This window comes from Microchirus variegatus, assembly GCF_963457635.1.
Source record: "Microchirus variegatus genome assembly, chromosome: 2".
Classification (NCBI taxonomy): domain Eukaryota; kingdom Metazoa; phylum Chordata; class Actinopteri; order Pleuronectiformes; family Soleidae; genus Microchirus; species Microchirus variegatus.
This window is the reverse complement of record NC_139803.1, coordinates 38,804,632-38,817,619: the sequence shown is the minus strand read 5'-3', so window position 1 is coordinate 38,817,619 and position 12,988 is coordinate 38,804,632. Positions and strand designations below refer to the sequence as shown.

The window sequence follows — 12,988 nt, the reverse complement described above, 5'->3', positions numbered from 1 at the left end:
TTTACATCGTTAACCAGTTAACCAGACACCTCTTTCAGAATTGTCAATGAGTGAGTACTTCTGCCCCTTTTTTTTCCAAGATAACTTTCACTTTCTAACCCTTCACAGTTACGGTAATTAGAAGTTTTCATGCCAAATCCTGTCTGTGATGGTAACAGAAGGGTTCAAATCCAGACTCTCCGGCCTAAATCTGGACATATGGTCACCTTAGTGGCGCTTTTTTCCACGATACAGTCCAGGTCGATTAGACTAGGGCTGCAACGATTACTCGAGTAACTCTATTATTGCAAAAACTCTGCCTCGAGTATTCTATTAATTCCCATCTCGCGCGGCCTGTTGTGCGCAGGGATCATTGTTCCACACGGACCGTTTTAGGAGACGCACATCCGGATTTTCAGGCGGCACGATGGCGGAGACGGAGCGTGAAACGGCCTGTAAAAGGCAGACGCTTAAACAAGAATCCAACATGGTGCAGTGGAACCACTGCAAACGACAACTGCACGTCCTCCATGATTCAATGATTCAGCAGCTGAGCCGATAGCATCCAGTTGCTAACGCTGCCGGCACACGCTAACATAAACGTTGATGTTAGCTGATTTAATGTAGCTTACTAAGGCTGCAGCTAACGAATACGTTTGAAATCGAGTATTCTATCGATCATTACTCGATTAATCGAGTAATCGGATTCAATAAAAAAAAAAAATACAAATAAGAATAATTTTTGCGTTTTGCAAAAAATTAATCGAAAAATAATTGGTCAAATCCTCGATTACAAAAATATTGGATAGCTGCAGCCCTGCATACCAGACTAGAAATGTTCCTGGATATTGGGTCGCCTTATCTAAAATGAGCAATTACCAGCTAATGGTAGCAGCTACTGGCTCTAACACTCTAAAGGTGCGACCTCTGTGAATTAATTATAAAGTCATGATGTTACTGTGACATAATGATTTAATTAGCTCAAATTATTAGCCGCATCTCCTTCGGCTCTTCGACCGCTCGTCGGTATCATCATTTTGTGATTTTCTAATTAAAGAATAAATAAATCCAAGGGTGCAAAATGACAGATCAAGAGAAGTGAATAGACTCATCATGCTAATTTGAGGAAGTGGTTTATAAATTGATAGAATAATTGATTTGAATTAATATCCAGCTCTGGTCACTATTTACAAGTGTTTCAAATTACCCCCCCAGTGTATGATTTGTGTCCTTAATTAAATGACCCATTGAAATATATTGAATTAAATTTTAATTAGTAATATTATAGCCTGAATACCATGTAATTCCCTGGGTGTCGTTTTTAAGGGCTTAAGGGTTTTTACTCTTAAACGCAAAGGACTATATCATCTTATGCATTTTTAAATGTCTTTGAATAATAGTATATATAGTTTTATAGTATTTTGTGTTGTTGTTTTTTGCAATATAACAATTAACAATTCAGTATATATCGATATGATGTTTATAGATTAACACATAATTGATTGTTTCACCTCAAATCTTTACTAAATTCACATTTAACACAGTAATCACTAATATTGACTGATTTAAAATGTGTGTTTTTAATCATGATCGAGCCCCAGAGCAGATTAGAACATATACATAATTTCTCACATACAGCGTTTAATAGCCTAATATCAATGTTAGTGTATAAATTATGTTAAAGACATAAAATATGAATAGTTCCGTAGCTTTTTATTCCTCAGCGAGCAGTTACTTGCTGGATTAAAGATGAATGTGGAACTTAAAGCCTCGATGTAAAGATAGTGAGAACTTGTCACATGGCTAAATTGTTACATCTCTCTCTCTCTCGCCACGGCATTTGTTGTTTGTTGCGTGAAAGCCAGTTATGGAGAAATCAGGAAGTGTCGCAACCTCCACGTTCACTGACACGAGCTGTCAGCTGTTTTCAAGCAGAGCCAGGAAAACACAGACGTGTGTGTGTGTGTGTGTGTGTAAACGGACGCTAAATGATAGAAGTTATAATTATAATATGCAATCATTTGGGTGTGAAAAGGTGACTTTTTATTTGCCAAATAAATAACAATAACAGTTTTCGTTTTTTTTTTTTTGCAAAGACTTTATAAAATATTGACGTTTTCTCGTTTCCCAGAGAGTCAGAATCTGAATACTTTATTAAATCCCAAAGGGAAATTCAAATCGGTGCAGTTGCTTGTTTTCCTATCTTAAAAGAAATTGCTTGGTTTTTCAGTAATGATGTCCATGTTTTTTTGTGTAACAGTGTCTTTGACCCCCCCCCCCCCCCCAACAAAAAAGATGGATTTATCCAAATATATAAATTTTTAATGACATATAGCAATTTCTGCAAGTGGCTAATTGTGTTGTTTAAAATTACAATTTAATTTTGATGAATAATTCATCGCTCAGCCCTCAGCACCAGTCCTCTGTTTAGTGGACTGGTGCTCAAACTCTTCCTCACTTGGAAATGTCCTTATTTTTGAAGGAAAAGCCCAATGAATTTCAATAGATATAACATTAAATGAATCAGAAATACACTCTATACATTGTTAATGTGGTAAACGACTATTCTAGCTGAATTAAAAATGTCTGTTTTTTAATGGAATATGTACATAGGTGTATAGAGGCCCAATTCCAGTGTTCTAATGGTACATTGTGTTTATTGGAGGATTAGAAAACCCTTGTGCAATGATGTTAGCACAGCTGAAAACAGCAAAGTTTGAAGGGCAACATTATTATTTTGAATAAAAATCATTATTTCTTATCTTGTCAATGTCTTGACTATATTTTCTATTAATTTTGCAACTCAAAGTGTGACTTTTAATGGAAAGCACAAAAAAAATTGTATAGGTGACCCCAAACTTTTATGGTTAACGTTTCCTGTCAAATTGTGGTCTAACGTGTGACTTTATGTGTTTTTTGCAGATTTCATCCATAAGATCACAGTGCAAGCTTCCCCAGGTCTGGAGAAGAGGCGCAACTCTCCGGATCTGGGCTCCGGTTCCTCGCCCTCCTTCGGCCCACGTTTCCGTGCAATCCAACGTGAGTTTTATTTCATTTTTCTGCACAATGTACGCACACACACACATGTGAGAGTGGGATTTCTCATAGCCTTCTCACATGCACACACACACAGACTCTGTTGCAACATTACATCTCTGATTTTCCAGCACTCTTTCATGTGCTCTCAACCACCCACTCGTCTTCTTTGTCTTCCCCCCCTCGTTTCCCTGTGGGCCCCCTCCTGCTCTCCATACCCCTCCCTGGCTTACTGCTCCCTCTCTGTCTCTCACACACACCCTTTTCCCTTTTTCAATAGCGTGTTCCAGTCCAAATATTATCTGACTTCCTCTCGGCGGCTCAGCACTTCTCGGCAGCTGTTTTTTCCACTGCGGGGTCAGCAGGCGCTGCTCGCCCTGGCTGCAGTGAGCGCAGAGGTGCAGCGGGGGGAGCCGTGGAGCTGCGTTCTCCCCGCCCCGCTGAAAGGCCTCCACAGTTTGATATGCATGCAGTGGCTACAGTGCGGTTGACTGAATTAAAAATAAGCTGGGAGGAATTCATTGCTCCAGGAGAAGAGGGTTGACTGGGGTTGCAGCAGCAGCAGCAGCATAGATTTACAATAGTCTTCTGCTTGTCAGGTTCGCAGACAAACACCCAGAGATTGGTTCCTACAGAGAGAAATTGTAGGCAGTAGGTCATGGGCCATCTTAAAGAAAAAAAACCCAAAGGAAATTTGTGGTGCAGTAAAAAGAAGTGAAAGGGTTTTTACCATCAGGGTTTTGGCCCAAACTGCAGTGAAACATTTGTCTGTTGGCGTCATTTATTCATTAAATAGTGGGCTGGTTTTCCTTTACTTCCTAATGGCTCTCTTTAATAGCAATCACTAAGCCATGAGTGTGCCACTCATTAAAATGTGTTTAGTGGATATTTATGCTTGCCCTCTGAGAAGCGAGCAGTGATTAATTGCTGGCGCTTCCCAGATTTATTTGTCTAGAGAAGTGCCAAAATGATTTGCTGTAGTCCGCCGCGTTCTATTCAACAAGGCTGGAGTTCGATTAACGCCAGTTAGTATGAAATGGCACAAAGAAACTGACAGAACGCTGTAAGAAGTAAATTCTCTCTCTCATTCTACCAAAGACGACTGACTTCAATAACCAAACCCATTTTTTTCCCCAGGATTAATTGAACTCTGGGATTATAATAGCTAGCATTTTAGCACCTCAGTAGTCCAGCAGCTTATGGACGATGCTGAATCCATGTGTTTTCTTGTCTTGGCAGGATTAGATGTGGTTAGTGTGTCACTAGTCTCTTGTGAGTCCATTTGTGATTGCATTTATTAATGCAGCTTCCTGTTTTTCTCTTTGTTATCAGTAGTCGACGACCAAAATGATCATTACTTGCAGCCTTGGTTGTATTAATTGAATGAGGGTAAAGTAATTGTTAATCATAGCATTCAGACAGCCCTAAAGCACACATATATTCATACTTTTTTTTGCAGATGCAGCCCCCTAACATTTTCCATTTCCCAGAATTCCTACTCCGTTGCTATTAAATTAAACAGCTTTTCCAAACATTTGGATCAAATTTACTTTGTCATTTTCATTTACTGCCAACCTTAGGCTCATATTTAATGTTACATGTAAGTTGAACTGAGCAGAAACAATCACTTGAATAATCGATTATTAATTGATTACTTTTCTCATAATGGGCTTGTTTTTTCATGATTAAAACAAGATTTCTGACCGTTTTAGCTTTTTAAATGTGAATATTTTTATTTGTGGACAAAACAAGTCATTAGAGATCATCATCTTCATCAATACTTCTACATTTTATGGACCAAGCGATTACTCGATTAATCGAGAAAATACTCGACAGATGAATCGATTGTGAGCATAATAGTAATAATAATACGTGTAAGGATTGGACCAAACTTATCAAGAGATAAAGTGTAAGAAGTACGTTTTCAAACCCTTTTAAGGCCAAACGCTTGATCAGTGTGTGACTCAAATACCTACACGGCTTCTCAATTTGTCTGTAATTGTGAGATATGATTATGAATCCACTGGAGCCATATGTTGAACAAGTTCTGTGAAGTATCTTAATCCCTTTAGTGTGTCTAGGAGATGCTAAAGTAAAGTGGAGATTGTTATTTATAATATATAGCACATACAATAGATAAAAAATGATGACATCACGACGTCTAAAGTTTCTCTTAAGTCACATGCAGAGTATGGTGCATGATTTAGTGTGAAGGAGGTAATTTAAAGGTGCAACTGCGGCAAGGTGTCACAGGAAACCCAGAGCGAATACAGCGGTGTTGGGCATATGCTGGATGAAGAGTGTGAGAACGACGATGTGAAATCCCAGCTTTCATTAGCACACCACTTATCCCAGCCTCTCGTTCTCTGGCAACTTCCTCACACCACCCTCCCTGTAAACTGTGAGGAAGTTGCCAGTGAGAGTGAATCCAAACGACAATGTCACCTTAACAACATTGAAAAAACTAGCTATAGCTGGAGTCAGGCTTGTGTTATTGTTGGTCATTGGTTATAGTACTATAGCAGCCTGGTGAAAACAGTGGTTAATGTGATTGAGACATAATGAAGGATGCATCTTTAACTGTACAATGTGGTAATGATCATGTAAAGGTGTTAACACTAATGATAGACTGATAGTCATTCTCGTTACCCAGCTAGTACCAGGATGGTGTTACTATAAAGTCTCTTTCACACTTGAATAAGCTGCTAAAAAAAAGGGTGGGCGATTAACTCCGTCCCCATTGCCAGTTGTGGTTCTGTGGTGTTGTTTTATTCACCCTGGTGTCTAAAATAAAACAACAACGCCATAGTGCTGAGTGATTATGTTACACTGGTTACTATTTGTGCGTCTTTTGCTTCAGACATTCTTTAACATGTCTCTTATGATGTATGTATATATATATATTAGAGCTGAAACGATTAATCGATGAATCGATTATTAATCGATTACTAAATTAATCGCCAACTATTTTGATAATCGATAATTGGTTTGAAGCTTTTTTCATTATTAAAACAAGATTTCTGATAGTTTTAGCTTCTTAAATGTGAATATTTCCTTGGTTTCTTTGCTCCACATAACAAAGAAATCATTCATTTTGGTTCGTGAACAATCAAGACTTTCGAGAACATCATCATTTCCCAGCTTTGACAAACACTGATCAACGTTTTTTAACATTTTCTGAACCAACGATTCATCGATTAATCGAGAAAATAATCAACGGATTAATCGATTACGTAAATAATCGTTAGTTGCAGCTCTAATATATATGTATATATATATATTTATATAGGTGTGTATATATATGTGTATAGGTATACGTTTATATGTATGCGTATATATGTATATATGTATGCGTATATATGTATGCATATATATGTGCATATGTATGCATATATATATGTGCATATATGTATATGGATATATATATATATATGTGTATATGTATGCATATATATATGTGCATATGTATGCATATATATATATGTATATATGTATATGGATATATGTATATGTGTATATGCATATATATTTATGTGTATACATATCTATACATATGTGTACGTCATTTACTAATGCTATTAATGCCAATGGACAGAAGATGAATACAGGTTGTAGTACATTTGACCTTGGAGTGAATGCAGATTAAAACCCATTTAAAACTGGGATTAAACAGGTTTTTTGACCAGTGGGAATGAGGTATAATATATTTATATAATTTCTATTATTCCAATATTACTTTTGTAATTACTAAACTCAAACTGGCATTGGAGATAAGATAGTACTAACCCTAAATTACCATTAACCATTGACCTGATGCTTACAAATCAAGTAAACTGATAATTACCTAATTTCTTTCAACACTTATAACTAAAGTTGTGGTTTTTTTTTTTTTACATGAATATTAACTTGGTGTGTTTGCTATGTGTTTGCTATGAGTGGGAAATAATGTTCCATAGACTGCAAACAACTGAATGTTTGAGTCCTGTTACCAATGCCAACCTGTCAGTAATTATGTTTTAGACCTCTTTACACAATTTGTCCTATTAGCATACAGCGTTGTATTGTGCATACTAATGCAATACTTGTGTTGTATAACTCGTGTTTCCTCCCCCTTTTTCTCTGCAGTCAGTCCAAGCGACAACAGCAGGACATTTGGTCTGAGTCCAGTTTGGCCTCTCGAGGCTCCTCCTCTCAAACAAACCAATGGAGACCTGAGGTTGGGCCCCCACTGGAGGCCCCAGAGCCCCAAAAGTCCCAAAAGTCCCAAAGTCTTGCGCCTTAGTCCCCAGGAAAGCAGGTGAGCGGCCGTCGTTTTCTGCTCCATTGTCGACATGGACGATTTACAAGGATTTTCAGCACCGTGTTTAAAACGTCTTTGACTTTCTCGTTGATTTCAGTCTTTCGATGAGAGCCAAGCTCCTGGCGTCAGACAGCAAGGAAAACGGCGACTCCAAGGATGACTTTGAGGAGTACAGACCCCACACGCCGACCCCTCCCTCTGCTCAGAACGGTATCCGACACCCTCCATCACCAGGCTAACTGCCAGTTGCATCGTCCATTAGTAGCTGTTATAATTCATTCTGGCATGAGTGTGAATAATAAATACTTCAATGAATAATAAATGCATGGACGGTTCTTTTTCTGTCTCTTTCTCCTTTCGCCTGTCTTTTTAAAAAAATAATACATTTTTCCCTTCTCTGCAGGCTCCTCAGTGAAGGACAGCCTGCGGCTTCCTCTACCTCACGGGGACTCGGGCAGCGAGGAAGGTGGTTCCTCCCCGGCTGGCTCCCCCAGGCCTGAGAGGGTTTCCCACGGTGGCCTGGTTAAGATCACACATAGAGCCCTGCTCAGCAGTGGTTCCCTCCTGGCCTCCATAGGACTGGGTCGCTGCCTCGAAATCCCCCCACGGGTGCCCCCTCGAACTAATCCCTCTTCCCTAGGGGACCGCACCCCCTCCGACCTGGAGATCTCCTCCCCAAAGCCCCTCATTGCCGACCCCCCGACAGTGGACGATCTCATCACCTTCTCCACCTCTGAGCCACTATCGAGATCGCTCTTGGACGTAGTTCTGCAGTACCAAGAACTTAAGCCCTTGCCCCTGACGCCGCCGCCGCCAAACCCCCGCGAGAGGAGCCACAGGACGCCACCCAGTCCGCAGACGCCCAGGATCCACCATCAGCAGGATCTGTGTCCCCACTCTACTAACGGAGAGCCGGTGTGTGAGGCGTGGGAACACAGACCTGAGAGGAGGAGGAGGTCCAGCCAAGGCCTGCACACCTCTCAGCTAGGTCAGTCACTCAACCTCGCCAATTTTACAGTCTGTGTATGATTATGATTTTCGTAATCGATGAATAGTTTGGTCCAGAAAATCTCAGAAAATGTTGAAAAATGTTGATCAGTGTTTGTCAAACCTGGAAATTATTCAGTTTTAAAGATTCCTTTGTTATGTCGAGCAAAGGAACGAAGAAAATAGTCACAGCTTTAAGAAGCTAAAACAATCAGAAATCTTGTTTTAATAAGGAAAAAAAGCTTCAAACCGATTAATCGGTGATCAAAATAGTTGATGATTTCATCTCTACTGGTAACTTGCACTGGGAAATGGAGGAAATCCAGGTTTTTAGGAGTGAGACTCAAATTAGATCTCAACTTAAGGAAACACAGGAAAATCACTTTGAAATGACGGTGTTCCCTCCAGATTGGGTTTTTTTGTGTTTCCTTGTACTTATTACAGAATAATATTATTACTGTACCTTTTTTTATTAGTGAGAGCTTTCTAGCACACCAGAGGCTTCAGCATTCACACGTTTTCTTCCTAGTTTACATCAAAAGCTTGTCTTCCACTATTTGTGTATCTCAGGTAACAGCTGGCCTCATGTGCTTCACTGCTAATATGTGCTAAACAAATCTAGCATCCAATCTCCTGGCCAGTCTTCTGTTGTTCTCTCGTCAGAGTTTTCTTTTATTGGGAAATTGAAAATGAAGGTGAAACATGCGGCGGCGCAGCTGCGGTCATGAAAGAAAAAAAAACAAAAAAAAAACAGCTTATAAGGAGTAGAAGCAGTTAATTTAACTAATATTGATGATAATATTGATCATAATGATTGAGTGAGGGGTATTTACACTAGGACAGGGTCAGAACTCACTCAGAACCGCATCATTTATGCATTTACAATACAGTTACAGCCCATTTCTACACTTGAGGCATATCATCCATGTGCCGGTTAGTCATAGCTTCCACATGCATGCGTGACACGTGATAAAAGAGCTCATTGAAGAGACATTAGCATTCATTTCCTTTCAAGATTACATGTGAAAATAGGCTACTTACATTCCCATGTGGGGGCACATTTCGACTTTTGTTGTAATTCATGTGAAGTGTAATGCTACTCAAAAGGAATCTGTTTTCCCAAGACTAATATGCATCTCTTAGAGGCAACCGCTGACAGTTGAGCGCTGTAATGACGAAGGCGTGGATATTGGTTGTTTTAAGAGCAAGTGGGCTTTACGAGGGCTTAAAGAGAGCCCTCTGGGAACATTTCACACTCTATATCTGCTCCGTTTGACTCACAAAGCCTCCGATTCTCCACAGAGCGGCTCTTACGGCGCTGCAGAGGTGCAGAGCAAACATGGCTCGCCTGCTCTGCTTGCAAACAACCGTGATCTCGCACAAAAAACCCCACAAATGCATGTGCTCATTACATCAGACGCATAGAGGCTGAATAAAGCCACACTTAATTAAACAGCGAACGTTGTGGCTGAACGTCTTATTGCGTTTATTGAGTGCAATGGCTCAAAGGTGTACAGACTCTCCGCCTCAAGGTTGCTGGCTGCGATTGTGTGCTTGAAAGCGGAGGGCTGTGTACAGAGGATTTCTTCACTGTTGATGTTGTTCATCTGCTCTCATGTGACTCCCGATTGCTCGGTCTTGTCAGCCAGCTGTGGCTTTAGCGTGCTCAGAGAGTCACTGTTGACGTAAGTAATGGCATTTGGCAGAGACATCACATTTGGAAAACAGCAAGTGTTCATTCGGCGCTGATTTATTTCCAGTTTAATGTTCTTGTCGGTGCCAATTTACACTTGCTGTTTCGCCGCTTACTTGTCAAGTAGTTTCACAGCACTATGTTATACATAATGTCGACTAATTGCGTCAACATCCTGTGCTGCTGCTGCTGCTGGTTGTTGCTCTTTTTCTTTTTTTTCGCAAGCACTAAACTTTCCACCTTCATGTTTCTGATGGGATCAATTTCACCGCAGAAGGAAGATTACACCAAGATGTTTTCACATTTGGATGGGCTTCGGATGCAACAGCGCAGCGCAATTCTCGATTAAAAATTCAAATCCCCTCGCGCGATATAGTGAAGTCAAGGACAGGATGATGAAGGTGTTTAATATGTCGAAGGTTCAGACTCTCGCTCATATTGTGCTTGTCTGAAGAGCGACGGGATCATTCGCTCATCTGTCGTTCAGATTACGCCGGGGTCAGAAGAGAGGATGTTGGGGGGACAATTTAATCCTAATTTCCAAGATTGTGAGGATGAATCTGTTCTTGAATTTTAATTAGTACTGGTGGTTGTTTGTTTTGTGTGTACCTCAAAAAAACTTGTCAAGTCTCTAGCCAACCAGAAGCATTAGCTTTAAATTCTGGGCATGTTAACGGCATCAACGCTAACGCACAACGCATTTCTATGACAACTGACCTGGGAAAGGACTTGTGTGATGTCACGTTTACGCTGCGCGGCACTGGAGTCCAGGCACCGTTTACCAGTTAGCTCCTTTAGCGCAGTTAGGAACGGTCTGTTTATAAAGTTTAGTGTTACTTTAGAGACTCATTTTAACAATCGGGAGTCACATAAACATGACGTCACATGCATCTTTTTCTGATCAGTTGTCATGGAAACGAGTCATATGTTAACATGCATTAACTATGACGCCACTAATGGCGCGCTAAAGTGCCCAGCATGCATGGGGCTATTTGAAGCTGGTGTCTCACCAGACACTCAGTCTTTTACAGTTTTAATTCTAATTCCGACTGTCACTAATGTTTTCTTCCTCTTTTTGTGCCTCTCCAGTTTTGGACCTGCCCTTATGCCAAGACACACAGGACTCTGATGACAAACCCCCAGTTCCCTTCTCTCTCCACCCTAACCCCGCCCTTTGGATCCCCAAAGCTCGCTGCCTGGAGGTCAACGTCATACCGCGGCCCCGGCCGTCACCCATCCGCCCCCGCATCGATCCCTGGAGTTTCATCTCAGCTGGCAGCGGCAGCTCCGGTGGAGGCCGGAGCCCTAACCGCTCGGACAGCAGCCCCCTGGTCTTCCAGCCCTCCCCTAACAACCCCTTCACCAACTGCGACCCGTTCCCGTCGCCGGACTGTGACCCGTTTGCCCTGAAAGCTGACCCCTCGGGCAGCTCGGACTCGCCGTCGGCCTTTGACCCCTTCTCGGCTCCCTTTCCCACGTCCCGCTCTGCCCCGTGCTCCCACAACGGCTCGCCCACGCTGCCCTCTTCCCGCCTCTTTGCGCCCCTCAACCCGGCCGACTCGCCTCTGATCGACCTGGGCTGGGCGGCCTGCAGCAAACCCCTGGATGGCACCAAAGAGAGAGCGCACCCTCGGCGGACATTGGGGCTCAAGCCCTTTAAGTCACCGACGCAGCTCAGAGACGACAGGTTCTAAACCCGGATCTCGCCTGTGGCCGACTTTCACTCGTGGATTCTATCACGGGAACACAGTCCAGGACTCTTTCCACGACCATGTCCTACATTTTAAAGGAAAGGTGGTACTTTTGGAATGTGGGAAAAGTTCCCTGTGAACCAATAGCTGGTGCCCATTTTTCTCTCTCCCTCTCCATCACTGTTTCTGTCTCCCTTTGAAGGAGCAGAACACAGATCACTCGTCCCCGTCTTCAGATCCTATCCGACTGCTCGTATCACCTGCTATCATCTCCCTCTACCTTTGAAGCATTGTGACAATGCAGAGGTGGATAAGGCGACTTGCACAGCTTCATCTGCCTCTACCTCTCTGCAGACTGAAAGCTTACAGGACAATGGAAAAATTGCAGTGCCTTCTTTCATTAAGTGTTCCTAATATATATCTTCTCAAGGTTCCGTGAATGGATAATCTGGTGCGTAGGGAAGATGCTACGAATTTGGCTTAAATTTGCAAATCTGCTTAGAATTGCTGAGGCAGAAAATGTCGTCTGTGTGTGCGTTTATGTCTAGACTCATTGTTCAAGGAAAGCTCACTGGGGTTTTTTTTTTTTTTTTTTTAAAGAGAATCTGCCCTGCTGCATTGTGGGAGAAAGCACTCAGAGTGGATAATCTTGGCTGCTCACGAAATCCAAGACAAAACCATGACCCAGGCATTCCACTCGGTAACAGATAACATTCCAGTCACATTCCTTGGGAAATGCCAGGGATTCTGACAGATTCACTTATAGGCTGGCAAGGGACAGAGCAGAGGAAACGAGACGGCGGAGGCCTCTGCGTTCCCGACATATGCCAAAGAACGCCGACTGTGAGTCAGTGAAAGAACGGGGAACAAAGTTGTTTTTACCTCCACAGAGAGTCAAGTCGGGTGGACAATCGTGACTAAAACAAAAACTTTTGACTAGTTTATGATCCGGACTTTCTTAAAGAAAGGTCCACCAAAAATCCTCTGTAGAAGGGGTCTCTGCTTGTTGTGCTTGTGTTGATTTGGATAATTGAGCTTTTTCAACTTCTACCACACTTCACGCAAGCAAATCAAAGCAGCCCCGGGGGCCAAGGGGAAGGGAATCAGGTTTGTAACCAGTGGGTACCCAGTTTGAATCCTCTAATGGTGTGTGTGTGAAATTCTAATTCAATAGACCCACAGTGCTGCGTGTTTTAGGTAGGCTTTGTACGGAAGAGGATTAGGGCCACACAGGAAAAAGATATTCGAGTTCTGACTTTAAAGTCATAATTCTGAGATTTAAAGTCAGAATTCTGAGTTTAA

General features: G+C 41.8%; 1 protein-coding gene across 1 annotated transcript in view; it reads left to right on the top strand.

Moving 5' to 3' along the window:
- LOC310944320 (mitogen-activated protein kinase kinase kinase 11) overlaps positions 1-11,742 on the top strand; it is a gene marked incomplete at its 5' end in the record, with an annotated part of 43,142 nt that extends 31,400 nt beyond the window's left edge. The window contains 5 exons of the mRNA XM_083910068.1: positions 2,902-3,018; positions 7,141-7,312; positions 7,413-7,525; positions 7,719-8,303; positions 11,085-11,742. Coding sequence (XP_083766194.1) covers positions 2,902-3,018; positions 7,141-7,312; positions 7,413-7,525; positions 7,719-8,303; positions 11,085-11,689 — 1,592 coding nt within the window. The 3' untranslated portion in view covers positions 11,690-11,742. The remainder of the gene's footprint in view (positions 1-2,901; positions 3,019-7,140; positions 7,313-7,412; positions 7,526-7,718; positions 8,304-11,084) is intronic.
- Positions 11,743-12,988: the final 1,246 nt, after the last annotated feature.